The sequence below is a fragment of the Caloenas nicobarica genome, chromosome 3 (genome assembly GCF_036013445.1).
Source record: "Caloenas nicobarica isolate bCalNic1 chromosome 3, bCalNic1.hap1, whole genome shotgun sequence".
Classification (NCBI taxonomy): domain Eukaryota; kingdom Metazoa; phylum Chordata; class Aves; order Columbiformes; family Columbidae; genus Caloenas; species Caloenas nicobarica.
Genome location: NC_088247.1, coordinates 102,999,058 through 103,022,392, shown reverse-complemented (window position 1 = coordinate 103,022,392; position 23,335 = coordinate 102,999,058). Strand labels below are relative to the sequence as shown.

General features: G+C 39.7%; 1 protein-coding gene across 2 annotated transcripts in view; it reads right to left on the bottom strand.

The window, feature by feature from the left end:
* Positions 1–871: 871 nt before the first annotated feature.
* The window catches only part of CNIH3 (cornichon family AMPA receptor auxiliary protein 3), a 54,560-nt gene continuing 32,096 nt past the window's right edge, over positions 872–23,335 (bottom strand). Inside the window, exons 4-6 of one of the 2 annotated variants that reach the window (XM_065632068.1) lie at positions 6,286–6,398; positions 3,726–3,869; positions 872–1,697 (exon numbers count right to left, since the gene is read on the bottom strand). In XM_065632068.1, coding sequence (XP_065488140.1) covers positions 1,670–1,697; positions 3,726–3,869; positions 6,286–6,398 — 285 coding nt within the window. In that variant the 3' untranslated portion in view covers positions 872–1,669. The remainder of the gene's footprint in view (positions 1,698–3,725; positions 3,870–6,285; positions 6,399–23,335) is intronic. The other variant, XM_065632071.1, reaches the window with a different exon arrangement.

Sequence of the window (23,335 nt, the reverse complement as noted above, 5' to 3'; positions counted from 1 at the left end):
AACGTAGCCAGATCAAACCAGAAAGAGCCTTGGCACCATACACACTCAGTAACTCCAGCTCAGTTTGGACCTTGCCAGACATCAGATGACTCCATTCATCCATTGTTTTCTGCACCATGCTCTAAACCAGACAGTATGTTAGCACAGAGGCAGTGCTGAATGTGAAACTGTATCTCTCCTGCCAAAGTCCTGTGCTCAGACTAAAAAGTTCTCAGCGTTTGGTACAGGAACAATCTATTGGCTCTCAATAGCCAGACCAAATTTGGCAGGGTCAGCAATGTGCTAGTGCTAATAAAACCAGCTGTAACCAAGCTGGGGTACAGATGAGCCTCACTGCACTTTTCTCTGCAGTACCTCTGGTAGCAACACATCTTACTAGCCCCTTCTCAATGCAAGACCCAAGTGGCCTCTGTGCATGGACTAGTGTTCGTCTTGATCTTGCAGGCTTGCCTACTACCCAGAGCACCAGTGGCTGCATTTAAATACCTTAGTGACTTCGAGGGAACCAGCCCTGGTCCATTAGGTTCAGTGCCGAAATATATTTAGCAGCAGACACTTGATGCCTTTGACCTGTCAATCAAACAGATTAACCTAAAATATAAATAGATTGTGAGTATTTATGTAGATGTGTATTTGTAGGTACATATATACAAAGATATACAGCCCATATATGTGAATTATATGATAAAATTTAAAAATGTTTAAATTATTAAAAAACCAAACATCTTTCAATACAAACCCCATACAAGACAAAAAACATTCTGTGCATTCATTTCAGCTCAAATTTGACAGCAGAAATAAAGCTGCAAAACAGAATTACAGACGATGATTAGCTGGCCCAGTATCCAGCATTGTTATCCAGTTATCCAGCATTGTGATGAATATAATACCTATATTACAATCTTCCTTAATATACATAGCTTTTACCTATTTTTGCAGTCAGAGGAACATTGTTCTGGTAAGTGCCTGGCATTATTAGGTCAAGGCCAAAGTATTTATACATATCACTATATGTTATTGGTGCATCACAAATTAAGTACAGAAATATACTGGATGTTCACCTACAGGAATAGCATATCATCAGAAAACAGCAATTGCAAATTCTTTTGTTATTGTTGTTATGGGTGGAAAAAAAAATAAACACTGAAGCAATTCCACAAGATCCAACATCCCTGTTTGATTAGTATCATATGAATATCCCTGCAGAACAGCCACATTTCTTATGTGACCTCCAGTCGGTGCCCATTTTTCATGTAAGATGATCTTGCCCTCTGCTTCCTCAGTCCAGAACTGTCATCAAGAAATTTTGCTCCCTGGAAGACAGTAGGGGCTATAGTTTATAATGAATCCACTTATCTGAGCAGCATTATCCCTGAAGAAGTGAATAGTTCTGTGATGTGGCCCACCTTGTTGCTTTTTTTTTTCTGTGTTTGGGTTTTGAAAGTCGTTTACTGCAACACACTAAGAAACAGGAGATAAACAGTTAACTGAGCCATTCTGCCACCGTTTTCTGCTCCTTCTTGCTAGGTCTCTCTTTCACATACTCTATTTACTTCTTGGGATCAAAGTTTTCATCTCTTTGCCTTTTTGTTAATCATGCATCACTTGGCTCACCCATCCTTGCACCTCCAGCCTTTGTCGTTGTCAGTCTTTAATGATGATCTTTCAGTTAAGAGCTCACTAAAGTGTAGATCATGCTGAATGTAAAAGAAAAACACAATATGAAAGTATTCTTTTGAGGCATACAGAGCACTTAGATTTTTAGAATCCTTTACTGTCTGTTCCTCAGGTCTGACTGTAATGGTCTATGCTTTCCTCTGCATTCTTTCCATCTCTTTAAAGCATCTTAATTATGATATGTTCAAGACGGGTATCAAAAAGCACTCAAGAAATAACACATTCATTATCGACATCCTACTGCACCACAAGCTGTGTTTGAGCTTATTAAACTGCAGTTTGATGTCTGAATTTGAACAGCGAAGAAACAAAACAATTTTGCTTCAGCACGTTTGATCTTTAAAATTTCAACTAGCAGCTCTCGGCAGGGCAGGCAAGGTTTGCCATGAAACTGCATTATTTTGTTTCCTTTGGAGAAAACTCCATGCAGTAGAAAAAACATAAAATGCAGACACCAGCTGGAGTGAATCCATACATATTAAATGCAGCTCTGGAAAGCAAAGAAATCACAGTATATTGCCACAGCTCCATTTTACAGCAACTCCAATTCTGACAACACCCAGGAAACTACAGAAAAACTGAATGTAACTAACACAATTTTATTTAGCACCAGGCAGTGGATTTTGGCTTATGGCCACATTTTAGAATGAAGGAAGCAGGGCTCAGAGGAAGCTGCACAACAGTAGAGTCCCCGCAGAAATGCTAGACCACACTACATAGCTGACTTTGACAGGGTCTTTTAGCCAACACAAAAATGTGGGGTTAAAAATGCTTCTCTCTCCAGCCATGCCTTGCCATCTCTCCTTGCACTACCAACAGAGCTTGTCTAGCATAACTGCAACGCTTTCCACTCTCGTCCCTGTGAAGAGGAGTGGTGGACAAAGGCACTCAGCCCAAACCCTCAAAGTTGCTGGATGATAAACTCCTGCTCAGACTCATCCATCTCAGGGTGAGCTGAGCACCTACCAGCTTCTGTGAGTCTGGGTCCTTTTACTTTCTTTCTCTCTCTCATGTATGCAGGCACAGGCACATACAAGGAGAAAAAGCTCTGATGTCAATAGTATTTATAATTAATATTGAAAAACATCAGCCTGTAGCAATGACTCCTCAAGACATGGGGAACAACAGAACAGATAACAGACCAGTGATCAAAGGAGAAATAACATTCATCTTCTTCCACCGCATACAAACCTGCCTTGCAGAGGGATTACTGCATGCAAGGCTGGCTTGAAGAGGCTCTCTGTGCAAATACATTATGGAAGAAGGAGCAGAAGAAAGGAGTCATAAAACAACACCTCCATTTAAAGTGTGTTAACCTTTGTTGTCAAGTAGTTTTATGGTGTGATTACAGGGGTGACTAAAAGCATAAGGGTTGCGCCAAGGCCTTACCTTCAATATATTCATATATCCATGCACTGGGCATTTGCAACTGTGCACTAAGGACATATGACAGCTGAAAGGAGCAAGGGGAACAACACACAACTGGGGTGTTTATCTTCAAGCATGTACTTAAAACAGGGGTTTGAACCATGCGCAGGCTTACGCTGCCATGAAAGAGAGGTTGTAGGAATGACTACAGGCATGGTACACCCCATGTTCCTACCAACCATCTACCTACCCTTTTACTTACCACCTTGAGCATCATATACATTGGCAGCTGTAGTATTTTTCTTATGATTCTCTTGAATCATAAGAAAAAAATCAGCTGGTATAACACAGAATAGAATTTGATCCTAAACTTGTACATTATAATTTTTATTTTATGTAATGTCATTACAACATATGCTATTTCACCCATTCTAGGAAACTGCAGAGGAGCAAACATTTTTTTCCTTAGCTTGGCTCTGGCACTTAATATTCTGTATTGAGGTGTCAGCAGATATAAGGACATGCTTCTGTAAGTGGGCATGCTTCCCTGAATCAAGATCAGAAGCATGCTTGGTAAGACTAAGGAAGCCAGCCAGTTGGTTCCAGTCATTCGTAAAATACAACTCCACATGTTAAATGAAAAGCAGCTACTATTTCCTTAGTGAAATGACGAGACTTACCAGTACAGATAGTAGAAGAAGGAAAGGAGATAGAAAGCTAGCTTACACCAGGCCTCTTTTTGACAGTAACTCAAGGTATCTGCATTCATGACTGCAGGTGGATCATACGCTAGCTCTGAACTATCTGCTGGGCAACGAAAATACCTGAAAGAGCAGGAGAAGACATTTGGAATGATTTCGTAACATTCTGTATTAAATATGTGCAGATACACACCCTCCCAATCACCAGCTCTTTTTTATGCCTCTGGCTTACTCACTAATAACTTACATATTGTGAGTGACAATGTGTGGCAGCTTGTGATCACAGCATGGAGGAAAGATTACTGGGCTTTAACTGCATCTACACAACTGATTTCAGACATGATGACATGATGAAAGATGACAGTCTCAACTAACTGATAGTTCAGTTCCTTCAACTCTGAAAAGTAAAAAAATCAATATGGAGTAATATAAGAGCTGGCTGACTAATGTTTTCTACCTGTAGCACTGCTCAAAAATGTATCATCCAAATAATTTTTAATTTGAAAATGTTTTTCTTCTTACATAGGAGAAATTTCTAATTATTCTCAGCAGCGACTGGATGCTTAAGAAAATCCTGACAAAGGAACTTTTTTTATTTATTGGCAAAGGAGCTTTTGTCTCTGTTACTTTGCAGTAAAAAACAAAAAATAAACAAACAAAAAGGAAGTCCTTAGCAAAGTTAATGAACTGCTTTAGATCAACACAAACCAGATGAAATATTGTTATTTCTGTTGCTTTGAAACAGTAATGTAACCACTGAAGATTGCTGGGATTGCTTATAGATAGACAGACAAACAAACAGACGGATATATATAAAAGAAGTTATGCATAGCAAACTTTGAAAGTAAATGTTGTCATAATAACTTTGACTTCCTCCCTTCCAATATTAGTCACATCCACTTACAATCTCTGATAAAATTACAAATTATTTTACAGAGGCCACAGGTGAGACCTTGCTTAATTATCTTCATTGGGATGAAGATATTACACAGTGTTTTCCACTGATTTCATGCAGAACCTTTCACAATGAACTCAAATCTGTCTGTGGTTAAGCCAGCAGAAATTATGAAGCAATTATAGCAAAGCATATGGAGAACCATGGAAACAGACAGTCAAAAGTTCTCTCCAAAGGTTGATATAATTATTTAGAATCTGACCATTTTCACCTTGGACATGAAACACGATATTAAGAAAACCCAACCAAACAACAACAACAAAAAATAAACAAAAACCAAACAACTAAACAAAAAACCCATGACTTTTTAAACCAGTATTATTGTCACACTTTGGTTGTTAACCCTTAGTAAAACAGCACCATTTTTATTGCACCCAACAAACAGGGAGAAAAGCACTCGTAGCTTCATTCCATTTAGCTTTCTGAGAACTATACTGGCACTCTGACTTCTGAATAATACACTTTATCATATGACTCTGCATTGCTACCAAGCTTTTACAGAAAATAGTGTAAAAAAGCTATAACTTTTTAGTTTCCAGTTGAGATAATGGTCTTGGCCTTCCCTACAGATTTACTCTTCAAGCTACTTCACAACAGGAGCTATCTGCTGCCATATGTATCTTTGTAACACAAAGAAACCCTGACAGACAAAAATCATCTATGCCTTTACAAACATTGTGCAAATGCAAAACTTGCCAAGACTCCAGACTGACAACCACAAAAGCTAGTGTCTCTTGGTTATCTTCAGAGGCAACAGAAGGCTGATCCTCCACCAAAATGCAAAGGAAGATGCAGCAGCAGCAGCTGCACTGCCTGGCCAGAAAACATTAAAGCTGCTCAACAGCAGGTCTTACGTGATCAACTCTGAAAGCCTCTCAGTGAATATAAACAAATATCAGATATCCAGAGTGGAAACACTCCCCACTTTTTCACATGGGCAGGGTGAAGATAACTTCATCTACTGCAATCCCTACTCCAAGAGTCTCCAAGAGAGATTTCTCCTGCAGAACAGGAATTCTGCACTGTAGAGCACAAAATAACTTACTTTACACTGAAAAAAACCCAAACAAAACCAAATATAAAGCTGCCTATGAAGATGAGAAGCAAAATTCCATCAACTTGTCTAGTCTCTGTTTCACAACTCTGATGGAAAGGTTTCCTTGCTAGGGCTCTAAGCAATAGGTACAAGATCTTTCAGATACGAATTGCTTTACAACTCCCTATCTGTGAAGTACTTAGAGCTGCACTAAGTTCCACTTCCAAATTCCAGCCTATTTAATTTCCGAGTTTTCATTCAGTTGTGGTGAGTGCATCCTGATACCTTTCGGAATATTTATCTAAGTTAGTAACCGGAAGCCACATTTATATTATTATGTGTTTTCTTTACCTGTTCTAAGTGTTCACAAAAAATTACTTTTTTTTTTTTTTTCTTTCTGGAAATGTAAGTTTCAGCTGCTTACAGCAAAAGCACCTAGGCAAAAGATATTCAGCCAGACTCCTGTCACTGCATTTCATACAATCTGCCTGTGCGCTGAGTTGGCAAATAAGGCTAATAAGCAGTCAGCATATAAAAGATGGACTTACCTCCAGAAGTGATAAAAAAGCAAAGGAACATTTAACCCCAGTGTGAGCCACTCTTGAGCACACAAAAACATTATGCAGAAAAGACTATGGATAGAGTACTCCGGCAACACCAGCTAAAAAGAAAGGAACAGAAATAACAGATGTCAGTGAAAAGCCTCTTTGATTTTAGTCACCTAAGCAATTTTTCAGAAAAGAAACCACCTCTGCAAGTCTCCTGGGTGTCTGTGTCTGTCCCTAGACGTGTCTCAGCTGACAGACGGCCTGGCTATGAGCAATGAGCACAAGGTGTAGTGCCAGGTCTGTCCAGGTTCTAACCACGGCTGTACTCCAGGTGCTTGCTGAGAGGCACGGGACAGATCACTTACTGTCTTAGCTGGTGCTGCAGATTTCTGTCTACAAAACATAGATTATATTACCGCCTCCCTCACAGAAGCATTGTGAGAATAAATGAATGTCTGTAAAAGAGCTCCTAAAGAACAAAGTGTCATTCCTGATGCACACAGAAAGGAAATAATAAAGCTATTAGTGAGGCTTCACTTCTATATTGGAAGAGAAAACTTGGAAAAACAAAAGCCTGCTTCTACCATTTTGATATGTTATATACACCCTAAAGAGATCAAATCCATTACTAAGTCGAAGTGAGACAAAACCCACGAAGACAGGAAACTCGCTTCCTTGGCAAATCCATGGCTCCCCACACTTCTTGTTTCAGATTCTTTCTATTAAAAGAGAAAGTGAGTGGGCAGCTAGTAGAAGCAGAAATTTATGTGATGTTGATTCAGAGCAGTTATTTCTAAAGGCGTTTTGCTTTTTTCACTGCTTTCCCATTTCTTGGCTGGCTTTCTTGTCTTGTTTTCTTCCAATGCCTTTTCTCAGAAATCTCTATTTCTTTTCTTCATTCAAGTCATAGAATAGATTTATTTCCAGCAGTACATATTTCTCAAAGGTAGAAAATCCCATACACAGTTCATCTGCATCCCTTGCTGCATCTTGGAGTTACATCAACCCAAGTTAAATCACAAAAAGCATTTAAGGCGATTCTTTTGATGTAAGTTCATTTTCACCTATCAAGTAATTAAAGAGAGCCCTATTTTTAAAAACAATATAAAACCTACTATACAGCTACTCCCAATGCCCACAATACAGCTGTGCTGCAATGAATTCCATCTTCTTGGTTCTGGAAGTCTTTCCAGCTCACATGGAATATATTTTTTTACTTGAAGTAGTTAACACATTTGGATATCTCTGTGTCTATACCTTCGACTTAAACATTCTCATAAGTTTACCTTACACGGATGACAAATCATGACAATTACATAGTTCAGATTCCAGATGGTACTTATTTATCACTGCTGGATTTTCTTTTATTTTTAGAATGTGAATACAACATGACTATAACCTTTCCCCAAAGAATGATTCATCTTCATCACAAATTGCTAACAAGAAAGGCCTTCATGATGTACATCTACCTACTAAACATCACAACACTTAAACACATTTTACATTCATTATCACCTGTTTGATTTCTGATTCCAACAGAATCCACAAACTTAGCAATAACACAACCCTGGTGCCTGATCAGTGGGCTGGCTGGTAATAACAGGGAGGGAAACCCACGGTGAAAATTTATGTAGAGCTTAAAAAAAATCTGCTGTGAAGTTAGAAAGGAAACTAAGGAAGCAGTGGACTCTCAGAAACAAACTCACTTTCCAGTCACAGGTTTCAGTGTAAATTAAATCTACCTATGGTTTTGATAGAACAACAAATAGGCCATTTATGTCTCTTACACACTTTTCTTGGAGTGATATTTTCCTGTGGACATAAATAAATAAAGGATCTGTGCTGATCACAGTTTCTGAAGGGAAATCATGCAAAGAAGCAAACAAAGCCCAGCTTGCAAAGCCAATTACAGTTTATATTCAGGCGATTTACCTAAGAGACCAAATCTAAAAGTAGCTGAGAGAATTGAAAGCATAAAGTGTAGAAAGGCACTAACAGCAAGGCTTGTGAGGAAAAGTAAACTAAATAGCCAAATAACTAAATAACTAAAAAATAATGCTGCCTCAGTTCTTGCCTGTAATAATCATCCTGCAGTTGGACACAATGTGCTCTGAAACCAATAGAAACGTTCAATCAACTTGAGCAAACACAGGATTCGGCTCCTGGAGAGAAGAAAGCTGGTTGAGAAACAAGTAACAGTCGATCCTTCTTGCTCCTGCTGAGGTACTCAACTGCAATAACAACTTCTGTGAAACAGAGCTGTGTGAGAGGAACTAAACCACAGTCTTTAATTCATTTCTGGAAGAGCATATGCATCCATCAGATGGTAAACTTGTTAGGATACAAACAGTATACTTCTATTTTGAACCAGGAACACCCTGATTCAGATAACGACTTCTGCTTTCTCATGTAGCTCAAAATGAAGTCTCGAGATGGTTACGGAACACAGACTTGAAGGAGAAACTGGAAAAGCAACACAAATCTTAAGGGCTGCAACTTGGTCACTTTGAGTCCCAAGCTAATGAACGGCATAGCAAATTTATCATCAGAAATTCTGCTGACTGACATTTACCACTGCAAAACCAGAGGAAAGACTGAAAAGGAAGTCAGCTTCTAGACCAAAATGCTGCTAATCAGAAACACCTTTTGATATAACATAACCAAGGGAAAGAAACTACCATACCTTTTAAAGTTTTGCTCTGATTCATATATATAAAATCCATATTAATACATATACACAATCCATCATTTGCATTTAAAATGTAAAAATTTTAGGTAGCTATCATGCTCATATCATTACCATCTCACCATAAATATTCAGTACATCCTCATACAAAGTAGTACATACATACATGCACATTCCCATCTAACACCAAAGAAAGTAAGGCAAGCTTTGCTGTGTGAAGACATGTAGGTTTGACTGAACTAAAGCATGGGAAAACAAGCACTGAAGCTAAGCACCTGTCAGCAGCTTTTTTTGTGTTTGTAGGAATCCAAAGACCTCTGTAGATTGCAACTGCAGAAGGGCATCTCTCGGGAAGCTCAGTCCTAAATAATTTTATTCTGTTCCCTGTTTCGTAAATATATTCTGTTGTTCTTATACAAAAGATAAACCCATCTTTCTTCTGTCAGTACTTTTCCCCACTTATTCTGTTTATTACTTATGGATACCTCCTTCTCAAATGTAATTTTGCTTTTACAGAACATTATATCATTTTTACATGGAACGACTCTTACAGTTTATCTCGCCACTGAACAGGGCACAAAATACCTCATAGAAAACAAAACTGGGAAGATATTACAGCAGAAATAGGAATCTCCCTTCTTCAGTGCTATTATATCCTCCCGCTTAGAAAATCATCTGTGAATCAAACTCTTTTCCCAATCACTGTTAAGCCACCGAAATGCCAAGACCTCATGCTTCTGTCCAGCACTTTGCTTAGGACTAATACACCTGAGTGCCACACAATAATAGTAATTCTCACAGAATTGCTGTTTATTCCCCAAAAAGACTCTGAGTCGACATCAGTCTCCAACTGTGCATGTCAAAGACTCCACACTGTAGCCACAGATTTTACACCATACCCAGAAATTGCCAGCCGTTACACACTCTTCCCTTCCCAGGATTTCTGAAAGTCTTCATTACAATAACGGTGGCCAAGACCACTTCACTTCCTAACGCCTGCCTTCTCCTCCCACCCACAGCAGGAAAAACACTGAAGTGGAGGTTGAATCTCCTTCATGTAACAAGTTGTTCACCTTACAAACACACAAGGCAACACAAGGGCAAGTGCTGGATTTTGCACTTGGGACACTGCAACCCTGGCTGTACATACAGACTGGAGATCGAGATGCTGGAGAGCAGCTCCATGAAGAGGGATATGGGGGTTCTGGTCAAACATGAGCCAAGAGTGTGCCCTGGCAGCCGAGAGAGCAACCATGTCCTGGGGTGCATCCAGCACAGCATGGCCAGCCGGGCAGGGAGGGGATTGTCCCGCTCTGCTCTGCACCGGCGCGGCCTCACCTGGAGCACTGGGTGCAGGGCTGGGTGCCACAGGATAAAAAGGATATAAAGCTACTGGAGAGTGTCCAGAAGAGGGCTATGAAGTCAGTGAAGGGTTTGGAGGGGAAGCCGTATGAGGAGCAGCTAAAGTCACTTGGTTTGTTCAGCCTGGAGAAGAGGAGATTGAGGGGAGACCTCATGGCAGCTACAGCTTCCTCACAAGGGGAGGCGGGAGGGCAGGCGCCAAACTCTTCTCTCTGGCGAGCAATGATAGGACCCAAGGGAATGGCAGGAAGATGTGCCAGGGGAGGTTTAGGTTGGACATTAGGAAAAGGTTCTTTACCCAGAGGGTGCTGGAGCACTGGAACAGGCTCCCCAGGGAGGTGTCACGGCCCCAAGCCTGACAGTGTTCAAGAAGAGACTGGACAACACCCTCAGACACACGGTGTGAACTGTGGGGTTGTCCTGTGCAGGGACAGGAGTTGGACTCGATGATCCTTGTGGGTCCCTTCCACCTCAGGACATTCCGCAATTCTGTGACAAGAAACTGAACGCACCACACATATGCTGAATCACTCCAGGGCCCCAACTAGGCCTGATCTAAGTGCACGCAGCTTTACCGCAGTGGTTAATGCTGCTGCATCTACTTCCACCAAAGACTGGCTGCAGCTTGCCACTATGGTGCTCACTTTGCTGCTTTTTTCCACCATATCCCATGCTAAAGCTGAAATGTATAATTTTTCCTCATAGGTAGCAGTGAAAGACGAGACAGAAATGTACCCAAGTTTTTCAGAACACAAGAGTTATTTTAATTAAAAGCCATCTTAACAGTGTCTGCCAGACCTCACCTGGGTTACTCAGGAGCATCAGCTGCTGAACTAAAGACATTGAGAGACTAAAGGGAGATGATCGTTTAATGACTCTGAAATTCTGCTAATCCAACAACATAGACTACAAAAGTCAGAAATGTAGCGCAAGCAAATGAAAAAAAAAAGCAAGCAGAAACACACGGGAAAACAGCAGTAGCACGTGCATTAGCCCAGATGATGCACATATGTGCAACGTGTGTACATCGAAACAAAAAAATTGTATCTGTTTGCTTCTTCTGTTGCACAAACCAAAGAAGGGGCAACTCTGTATAACTTAAATACACAGACCCTACATCTTCCAACAGTTTTAAACATATTGCTTGCATTGATCAAACACATGAAACACGTCAAATTTATCGCTGAAATATAAGAAGGCTTCCCATGTACATTTTCTAGTGAATCCTTCCAATCTACATGATTTGAGTCACTAGACTTCCAAAACCTCCTCTGAAAGGCTGCCCTAGAGCCCAATACAATGCTATAACAGTAAATATACTAAGGTTTTCAGTCCAAATTTTCAGGTTCTATTTCTTTCAGTTCTCCTGTTAAAATCCACACTTGTTTGTGTCTCTACAGGCTCTGTTCTGAAGTTGCTTATAGCAATCACTTAGAAATTCAGTTGTGTAGTTAAAATGGTTATAACAAACCTATCACCAAAACATCTTGAGTAATTCAAAACCATGTTATGCAAACCGATAGAAATATTTAGCAATTTGCTATGTAGATGTATGCGACTAGCTGAAAAGAAAATGGCTGGAAAATGGATTCCAGATCATCAAAAGAACAACCTGCAGCTGAACCTACGAAGCTCACATAAACAGCTTTACATTTTATCTGAGAGGAATGGTGCACACATGCAAGACTCAACGTTATGGACCAAATGCAGAGCAGAAACAAAAGAAAGGATATAACATCTGTGTTTTCACCCCTCCACCTTTCTGGATCACAATAAAGTGAAGCAGCACAAAGCCGATGCTTTGTAAAGGAAATGTCATTATTCTAATGCACTATTGGAATTTCTTTAAACGGTATTAAGTGGATGTGAACATAAGTCACTCCACAGCACAAATACCAGACAATGAAATGAAGAACACGAAGAACCTAATTATCATTCTCACAAAACATTCTATATCCATCTGTAACACAGTACCAGGTCTAATATTAAAATACAGGATTTCTGGATGTTCTTTCCATCTCAGCTACTAAACACGCCTATATTTAGGCCTATTATTTCACTTCTCATTGTCTCATTTTTGCCTTCTGCAACACGGGGATATTTAAAATCTGTAGATTCCACTGGAGATAGTTTATGACTAGAATATTTAAGCTTTGTCATAATATAAATAATGACTTGAACAAGAGTGACAGAGGAAGATCGGGTCTTCATGGGACATTAGTCAAGAATATCTATAAATATTCCTATATTGCAGAGAGTATGGGAGGTCATAAAAGCCAACAGGTAAAGAGGTTATGAAACATATTTTAAAAAAAGACTTTTCCACTATAAGGCCTGCACAGCACCACCACAATTCAAAAAGTGCCCCGTCCTTGGAAGGCACATCATTAAGGCAGATGTGCTGTGATCTTACAAGCGTATCTCCTCTGCTAGCTGTTCTTTTCCACTCAGCAGGGATCAAGAGATACCTTCACAACCTTTCTTTTTTTAACTTTAGTTCAAAACCAGTAACAGAAGCTGGGTTAGGAACCCTGGAGCGTGAACTTCTCTCGTTTTGCCAACACTGACACGGAACAGGGTAATAGACGCTTTCTTGCCCTACCTCACTATTGTGTTTCAGACACAACCAGCCAGGACGCCCCGCAGCTGGGTTATTCCAAGAGCTCATGCCGTCTTTGTTTGCTCTCCCAAAACTGGGGAGAATGACAATTAGTACCACAGCTGTTCGTTAGGATCTCAAAAACCAGCCCCTCATTTCCCAGGCAGGTCTGTGAATGCAGAAATCTCAGTGATCATTAAAATTAAGTTCAGCCATCTGCACGGCACAGGAAGGGCCCTCAGGCCTTCTCCTGGGGGTCTGCCCAAGATTGACAGTTTCATAAATGCTGAAAACTAAGTGTTCACTAAAGGGCTGTTTCTGTATCTGGTGCGTGAAGACTGTCAGTCTGCGGGAGCAGATTTGGTACAGCACAGACAAACCCTGCCCTGCTATTCTAACAGCTTTGTTGAAAAAATCAGCATCTAAATGCAAGGGAGGACACTTAACTCCCAGCAGAAGCAATTGTCATCCATATAACAGGTATGATGTAAAATCATTGCACTCTATTTTTAGGTATTACATTGCTTTTTGTAATTGCATAATGGTTTTATGAGGTCTGATACTGACTTAAATCCACAATGAACATCCTGTTAAACACAACAGTGACATTTGATTTAACTCCAGTTTCTTTAGTTTTATTAAAATGTAAATATTTACTTTATTGCATATCAAATTATAGCAAATACAGTCCATTAGCAAGTCAAATTTTGTCAGTATCTTCAACACAGCGCTGAGGAACAGATGCATAAATTTCATTACCCCAAGCAGCTGAGAAGTACACTGCTCTCAGGAGTACGTTACAGGCAACAGTTACTCATATACATTTTTGCTGCATCTTCAGCCTTATTCTGCTTTTACTTGTGATGTTCTGACACTGTAAGGACATACGTTTACATATCCTCCAGAATAATACTGGAACAAGCTGAATTGTAAGGCAAGAGGTCACCTATTACAGGGTGATACTTTGTTTGCCACTTTCATTATTGAATAAACATTTAAAATATGACATTAATAGCAAAACGAAGTTGGTTAACCTGGAATAGTTTTATATATAAATATTTTCATGACTAATAATATTATGAAGACCCATATATATCTCCCTTCAAAAGATATTTCAGTTTCCATCAGGCATCACACTGGCGAATTGTTCTTCCTCCCTGGAATAACAAGGGGGTAAGCACCAAGCTGTGACTGAGTCACAAGTTTGAACTCTTCTTTCTTGCACTAGTTTCCTAACTTTTCCCCTTATGGTCTACCCCTGCTTTGAACACCTGTGCAGGCATAGCAGGATATATCTTTTAATTATCCTTAAGTAAGCACACAGACATCCTCAGGTAATGATTGCTAAAAATAACAATTGTTATGTTCTAACTTTTGAAAAGTGCTGATTTCAGGAACTTGTGAATTTGGCTAAAAATAGTGCTGCCACAATGCACAAAACAAATGGGCATCAGCAGTGAATTAATTGCCTGCCAGAAATACTAGACTTTCTCTATGTTCTTTAGTCCTAGCTTAAGGACTTTCCTTCCAGATACGGAACTGTATACAAGCAAAGGACGAAGGGGATTATAGTAATACTGATCTAGTAAATATGAATCTGATATATTTACAATAAAATAAAAAGTGTGACGAGATACACTATCTCTAGTCAAGCAATGCTTATGGGATTATTTGGGCACAAAGTATAAATTACTGCCAGCTCTTTGGTCCCATTTCTACTGTCGGTTCTGCAAAACAGCTACTGTGCCAATTTCCACTCTTTATGATGAAATTAAAAGTATGTGGGTGCCCAGGAGACTGAGTGAATAGGGCACACATCCATTTTATCCCATTCTACACTTCATAGATGATAAATATAACAAGAGAGTAGGCAGAGAAGACTTAAGAGAGAAAAGGAGATAAGCTTTTAGATTACCTGTAGCGAATTTCCTATCAGACTGTAAAAGAGGAAAAGAAGCCTAAGCAACCAAGGTACTGAAGGCCTAAGTTTTGTCTATACTGCAAATTTATTGGAAGATTCAGGAAAAATCATTATGTCCCTCATGGTTCCAGATGCAAACAAAACCTCTATCAAGTGTGAATCGCTACCAATATGTTAACTCCATCCTCTTTCAGGCAAGCTGCAGAAAACAAACTAACATAGAGGTGGTAAAAGTCTATAATACTTCAGTTAAAAATATTTTACTTGTTTTTCCTATATCGCCACTTCCTCTGTTGAGCTATGTTCCTCTTTCTTTCATTTGTACAACCTAAGGACAGCCCCACTGTTTATATGAAGAGCAGATTTTAAATTTATCTCATGTCTCTCTTGACTAACAAGAGATGCTGTACCAAAATTGTCTAAAAATAACTCAGCCATAAGTCATGATTTCCATAAACTAAAAATTGTATACTAATACATTTTTAGCTAACTACAGATTTCATCCTTAGAGTGTAAAAGGTTACTCGTTGCCACTCTGAAGGCCAGAAGAAAGTTGGCTTTATCATCTAATAGCAGTTTAGCAGTATCTTTCAAATAAGTACTGAAAACCACATCAGTTTCGTGTGTCTCACACACACTCAGAGAGGACTTATATTAAATTAGTTTTATGAAAGATATTGTATTGACAGTCCAAGTCCTAACCGACAGAATCCACACAGCATGGCAAGCTTACATCCTACAAAATCTGCAGATCTAATTAGTGCTTTAGAAAGAGCAATATCCTTTATTCCAGTGCCTGCATGCAAACTCTAGAATTTCTTCTGCGGCAGCTTAGGAGCTAATTATGTGTGCATATGTCTAGCAGGGGGGTGTAGCTCATACTCACTACAATGTTGATGAGATCTATCTCATCATATTGTCTATGTTTATTAGTATTGCTGTAGAGCAAGCTTCACAAGACTAAGCATACAACACGAGATCATTTTACTCCCAACAGTCATAAATTGGACTACAGTAGTCTGAGTCTGATTCCAGACCGAGCTGGCAACAGGAACAGCTGCTGGAGAGATTAAAGACTACATGCAGTTATTAACTCAACAATCCATCAAGACCCCTCCAAACAGCAAACATTTTAACTTCAACTAAAACTAAGAGATTCAAACTATGCCTGCTAATAAGAAAACTAAGTAGCTCTCTGCAAACAAGATTTCCATCATCAGATCAGCTGCGCAACCTTTCCTTTTCTGTCACATACATGTCTTGTGAGTGTAAACACATGCTCTTCATATTTCTTACCATGTTTGGGGGGTTTTGTTTGTTTGTTTGTTTGTTTGTAGCACCTGGCACAATAAGGTTTTATTCTTTACCTGAGTCTGGAAGCACCGCAATAACACCAACACTAATATAATAGAAAAGGAGAGCCAAGTCTTGCTGAAAGGAATCTCAGGCTGAAGCACAACAGGGCCTTTAAAAGATCAAAGTATCCAACTAAGGAAATAAAAAAAGAATGCAAAATTCAATCAGTGGCAAAACACAGGACAGCAGAATATCCACCTCATCACAACAAAAGCAGATTTGCTCCTGTATTATATTTTCTTCCAGAAAGACGACAAACGGAACATCCTAAACCCATCCATTTGAATTTACTGAAGACACCTTTAAAATGTGAAGATTTTTCATATGATAATGTTAATTCAGAATATCACCATAATCCAAATAACCGATCATATGTTTAAACCTCTAAAAAAAAGGATTACTGAACAACTGCTTCATATCCATATTGCCTATCAGGCCAGTTAATAGAAAGTTCAGACCTTGATAAAACTAGAGGTAAAACCGCAATCTGATCAAAAGGCACCCCGAATTCTTGGAAATATGTGCCAGCCACCTTCCTTCATGATATAGTCCTCTCCCAGTAATGGCCAGACTCAGAGGGAAGAAAATTATTTTCCAAGGAGTAAAGCATTAGCTCAAGTGAACTGCTACAAAGTCATGAGCTGAATTGTCTAATCAAAACCTTTTATTGCTTCCCCTCATTCTACTCAGTGTTTGACTTTCGTGGTTTCTTCTGAGTTTCACTGGGAATTTCTACACAAATTCAGACGTATTTGATCATAACCACACCAACAATGCATTATATAGTTTTTATCTAAGTGGTGTCCAAAGTATAAGAACTTCAAATCCAAATCTAAGTCCAGGCCTATTCCACATCAGTTTATGCTTGAATATCAAGATTTCTCACCTCAGAGCAATAAACAGAAATTGCTCCAAGTTCTCAATGACAAGAACAGAACAATAGTGCCCACAGAAGGCTTTTACAGCTGCTTTTGTTGTAGTTCAATCATAGAGATGAATGATAAGCACGAACATCAAACTTGAAGTCAAACACTTCCTAAATCCAGGGACGTTCAGAAAGCTTTTTGATGTGAACCAACTCTGTTTTGAACCACTGAATTGTACTGCAAAGATTGAAAAAAATCATTTGAGATTATAAAAATAATTTTTAAAATACACAGTATTTACTTAAATCAGTTTATACACAGCGATGCCAGCTTGGGTACAAGCTTCTGTATTGCATTGGGTCACAGGGAGAAAAAGTCTTGAATAACTGCCTGGGTACCTGCAGTATGTTTTCTATCTACATAATTCTATATTCATTCTTCAGAAGTTACCCACATCATCTTTTGATTAGGGTTTTTGCTCCCAGTCACTCGGTAGGAACGGTCTCCTGACAGAATTCCTGCTGCCCAGATAATTAGTCAAAACTCAGGAGTTTCATCATATAGATGAGGTATGAAAAGAGAGAGCATTAGATATATCAAGAAATACACCATGTGCTCGGAAACCAGTAACAACTATGAACCCTTTGGTCTCTAATGACAGTAGACAAAGCTCATGTGCTCCCTCATTGTAACAATCACTGTTAAAAGGAAAAAATGTCACATGGTGCCATTTTTTGTTCCCTTTGTCATCTTTGTGACAGCAGCAGTTTATCAGAACTCCGGGTACATCATCCTCTTTGTCCTGCAAGGTGGAATATCACTGCTATTCCACAGTCCAAAAATACCTTTTGACTAGACTAAAAATTCTGTTTTCCTCTCAGATAACACAAGCACCTAAACTTCAAAGACAAAATGTTGCCTGCTGGTTAGGAGGTGCTGAATATAATGCATAATGCATACCACAAACCTGGTATGTATTTACCCTGCAGACTTATCCCTCTCGTATGGCTATGCTGCAACATTTTCTGTCAAGTCTAACTTAATGAGGAATTAAAACATCTTTACTGAGGTTGTAAAAATATATATAGCACCACAAAAAGTAAAACTATTACTGCTGTTCCCAGTTCTACAACAAACTAATTTTCTTATTGCTATCGTTTCTGCCTATGAGATTTTTCAACCCCAGGAAGAATGATTCCTTCTTACATATGGATGGATATGCACCAGTTTAAAAATTCCTTGTGATTATACATCATATTTGCTAAATTTACTTATACAACATTACATTAAGCTTTTTAATGAACTATGCTATAGGCTTACAGAAGTACTATGCTAATGACTGTTAGCCTGCAGACTGGCTAAAAGAATGTCATGCATCTATAAATCCCTAAATCCACGACGAAGCGATCAACTGACATATCAAGAAACACACGCTTAAAATCCAACACATTATCTCAGGCTTGCCAGTGACTACGAGGCAGAACAACAGAAGGAAATTATCATCATAATAACCCTCACATTTATCAAGAAGAATACGAATGGTCTATGAAATCAGCTGCTGTGACACCTGACACTCTCCAAAGGGATATGTCCACTGTAGCTGCTGCATGCAGAGAATGGCAGGAGCTACTGGTAGGGGAAGGTCTGGAATCTAATAAGGTCCAAGTATAAAATTATTTCATATGGCAATTACTCTAGTGCACATTGGTCAGTCTCCTTCACCGAAAATATGCAGGAAAGAAACTGTCAGATGAAAAAGGATAAACAAGGAAAGATGGGGCTACTTTTTAAAAATGCTGACTTCCCATAATATTTATCTCCATTTAAAGTAGAACCACCTCCATACTCAGAAAATACTGCTTTCATCTGCTATTATGCAAAAACACACCGTGAGGTTTTTTCAAGCTTTGAGTATGTGCATTCAACACTGACAAACAGGCATGACACAGGCACAGGATGACACCTTATCTTCTTCCTTGGTGTGATGGTTGCAACCCTCCCCTCTCCTGGGTCACTCCACTGCCTGGCTAGCAGGGCAGTCAGGCGCAATTTGGGGAAAACAACTCCTGTTGTGCAAGTGCGGCGAGATGGAGCACTGAGGCACCTCCCACGCTCTCGTAGCTCCGCTGAGAACAATTCCCCATTGTGTAAGTGCAGTGAAGGTGGGAAAACTTGAGGCAGAAGTGTGGTGAGTCAAGACACGAAGGCACAACCCTCTGTACTCTTGGAACTCCGGCTGTATGGGAATAGACCCCCTTTCTGCCTAGGAAAGGTAGCGACCACCAGTCACTATGGACAGTTCGGTACAGCTGCTACCTGGGACTCAGCCTGAGCAAAATGGTACCAGAATGATATGGTCTAGAGAGCTCTGGATGCTGTCAGAATATTACCTCATCCTAAGAGTGGCTACAGTGGAAAAATACTGCCTAAAGTCAACAACCTCATGACCCTACAAACAGCGATCCTCTGAGCTCTCCTGGGTCACAGTGGCTGTGACTTGGCATCTCCCTCTGAGGTGGGACATCCCTCAGAGACATCTCGCGATGAACTGATGCCACAAAGCCACGGGTGAGGACAGATTTCTTGAGTTTCAACAAATCACCCATTCAGAAATGGTGACGCATTAAAGTGAGCAATTTGCTTAACTTGAAACAGAAATTTAATAGGTATACCTCTACATATATTCCACACACATATGCACAAAGCCATAGGTTAGTGTGTGTGAATATATTCAAATATCCATGGATTAATGCACACAAGTATGCATGCATTTATAGATTTGTATCTAAGCATTTAATCATATACCTCTGCGTCTATATGTAAGTGATTTAGCTTTCTCTTTCATACATACAGCGTGCCCCTTGGCATCAACAAATCTGTAATCAAGTCGTTGTTTTAATATCCAGAAATCCCACTGAATTGTTTTAAATAATTTTGTTAATCAGCTGTTGATTAAGCACTATTAGAAATCATATATTAAACTTGTGATCTACCTTAATAAATCCTAAATTGTTGCTAAATCAAACCTGTGTAACATTCCATTCTGTGACTCCTGGAATACTCCAGCTACAATTGAATCTGTGGTGTTAACCCACAGCCCTTCAAGCTTATGATTGATTACTCATGCATATGAATTACTTTTATACACACGAGTAATTTTGGGGTTTTGGGGGGTTTTTTTGGTGTGGGGTGGGGTTTTTTTTTGGTTGGTTGGGGTTTTTTGTGGGTGTGGTTTTTTTGGTTTTTTGTTTGTTTTTACAGAACATTTAAATACAGAAGCATACCAAAACAAAATTGGATGTAGGCACTCACATGTCTGGAATTACGTATTATGCACACTAGGTTTTACATTTTATTTGCATATCTCAGTCTGAATGGATTGTCTTCTATAATTGCTATTTAAGGGAACATTGGTTTTGGTTATTTATCAAAATCTGTGAATACATTAAAACATAACTGTGATGTGTACTAGGGGATATACTATGGAATATACATTTAAAAGATAATTTATTTTTGCAGAGCAGAAAAAACAGAATTGAATGTGGTAAACACTAGAACTATTGAGTACAGAATAAATTTCCACCACTGCTACCACAGATACAGCTCCACTGGAAATCACAGCAACAGAAGTCCTAAAACAGCCCAAGCATTGGCAACCCTCAGCCTCCTAACTAAAACATTAAAACTTGCTTCAAAAAAGATTAGGTGAACAGGTTTTGGTTTTGTTTTTTTTTTAAACACCCCAGCTTCTGATTTACAATCTCCTGTTGCTACCACTTGTGCTGGAGTGTTGAACCAGCTAAGTTTGGTTATTCAAAAGTTGTCCCTGCGGGGTTTTTGTCTGCATATTTGTTTGTATTTTTCAAGACAGTTCAAGTTCATCTGGAACATCTTTGATATTAATGTTACCTTGCCTGTGGTTAGATTTCTTGCTGAATTTGCTCTCTTCCAATCATCCCTTCAGGACTTGCAAAAAGAGCCCAAACAAATAAAATCAAGAGAAAGGATTGAGCTGTGGTACAATATTTTCTTCCGCTTGCAGTTTTATGAATTTTATGCCTAACTTAATTAAAATGCTCCACGACAGTAGGAAAATGAGGAAAAGTCTGTCTTTTATCTACCTCAATTCCCTCCCTCCCAGGTTAAGTTCCATTTCCAGTTTTGCTGTTCATAAATCTATCTTACTTTAGCTTAACAAGGTTTAAAAATAAATATTTGCTGATAAGTTGACAAAGTTTACCTATATTGTTCAACACTGTTTGGCACGAACAAACTGAAGTCCGAAATACATTCACAGAGCAGGAAGTGAGTTCAATCAACTCTCATCCTTGGTAAGGATTTCTAAGATTAATTCAAAAATTATGACTCATAACCTAATCACAATTTAAATTTCCTCAAAGGTAAAGTAATAATATTACAGTGGTTGATTAATGAAATAGATAGTGTTTTAATCTAGGAAATTCCTAATTGTCCTTAGTGCTAAAATAAGTATATCCAACAGGAATCAATCAGGTGGATTTCTTAAAATACAACCGCAATTACAATTATATGATATTGCTGTCATCATTAACCAAATATATTTTAATAACCCCACCAAAATATTTAATCACAAAAATCATGGTAAGCCTATATGGCATACCTCACCTATCCCACTCCTCAGCAGGACTAATGAGCCCAGAAGTCTGTTCTGCAGTACACTGTACTGCTTCTACTAGTGCAAGGCAACTCGTTCACAACTGGTTGTGTGCGTGTCTGGTTGGATGGCAGAGCTCAGAGGGTTGTGATCAACAGTACAGAGTCTGGTTGGAGGCCCGTAGTTAGTGGGGTTCCCCAGGGGTCAGCGTTAGGTCCAGTCCTGTTCAATCTGTTCATCAATGACCTGGATGGAGAGACTGAGTGCACCCTCAGCAAGTTTGCTGATGATAACAAACTGGGTGGAAGGACTGACACACCAGAAGGCTGTGCTGCCATTCAGCAAGACCTGAACAGGCTGGAGGACTGGGCAGAGAAGAACCTGATAAAGTTTAACAAGAGCAAGTGTAGGGTCTTGCACCTGGGGAGGAATAACCCCAGGCACCAGTACAGGTTAGGGGCGGATCTGCTGGAAAGCAGCACTGCAGAGAAGGACTTGGGAGTTCTGGTCACCAACATGTTGACCACGAGTCAACAATGTGCCCTTGTAGGCCAAGAAGGCCAATGGTATCCTGGGGTGCATTAAGAAGAGTGTGACCAGCAGGTCGAGGGAGGTTATCTTCCCCTTCTACTCTGCCCTGGTGAGGCTGCATCTGGAGTACTGTGTCCAGTTCTGGGCTCTCCCCAGTTCAAGAAGGACAAGGAATTACTGGAGGGAGTCCAGCAGAGGGCTATGAAGATGACGAGGGGCCTAGAGCACCTTTCCTATGAAGAGAGACTGAGAGAGTTGGGTCTGTTCGGCCTGGAGAAGAGAAGGCTGAGAGGAGATCTTGTCAATGTTTATAAATATCTCAAAGTTGGGTGTCAAGAGGACAGGACCAGACTCCTTTCAGTGGTGCCCAATGATAGGATGAGGGGCAACGGGCACAGGCTGAAGCATAGAAGGTTCCAGCTGAATATGAGGAGAAACTTCTTTCCTTTGAGGGTGCCAGAGCACTGGAACAGGCTGCCCAGAGAGGTTGTGGAGTCTCCTTCTCTGGAGACATTCAAGACCTGCCTGGACACGTTCCTGTGCGATCTGCTCTGGGTGAACCTGCTTTAGCAGGTGGGTTGGACTGGATGATCTCCAGAGGCCCCTTCCAACCCCAACCATTCTGTGATTCTGTGTCACAGAAGCCTATCCTTAGAGAAACAAAGGCAACTTAGCAAAAAAGAAAGCACAGATTCCACAGCATTCACCAATATTACTGTATGTCCTATGTGAATCATGTAACACTTATATGACACAATAGCCACAAAATGGCATATTCAGCAGTTTACCGAGCACACATACGAATGCACACACATATATATACTATAAAGCCCCTAAAATACACTGCTGAATGAAATTACATATCTGCATCCTGAGAGAACTTCGTTTTCTGCTAGCTTCAGAAAATAGGCCCCTTCCCGTCCTTTACTTCAGAATAGAAGAGATTTGACCACGGCTATACGAAGTTCATAGCTTCTTTAGACATAATCAATCATTCTCCAGTAAACAGAAAACTTAGGCTAATCCAATTCTATAGCACCACAAAAGCACGGACCTACACATACACGCATGTACATGTGCCGGCACCATATATACC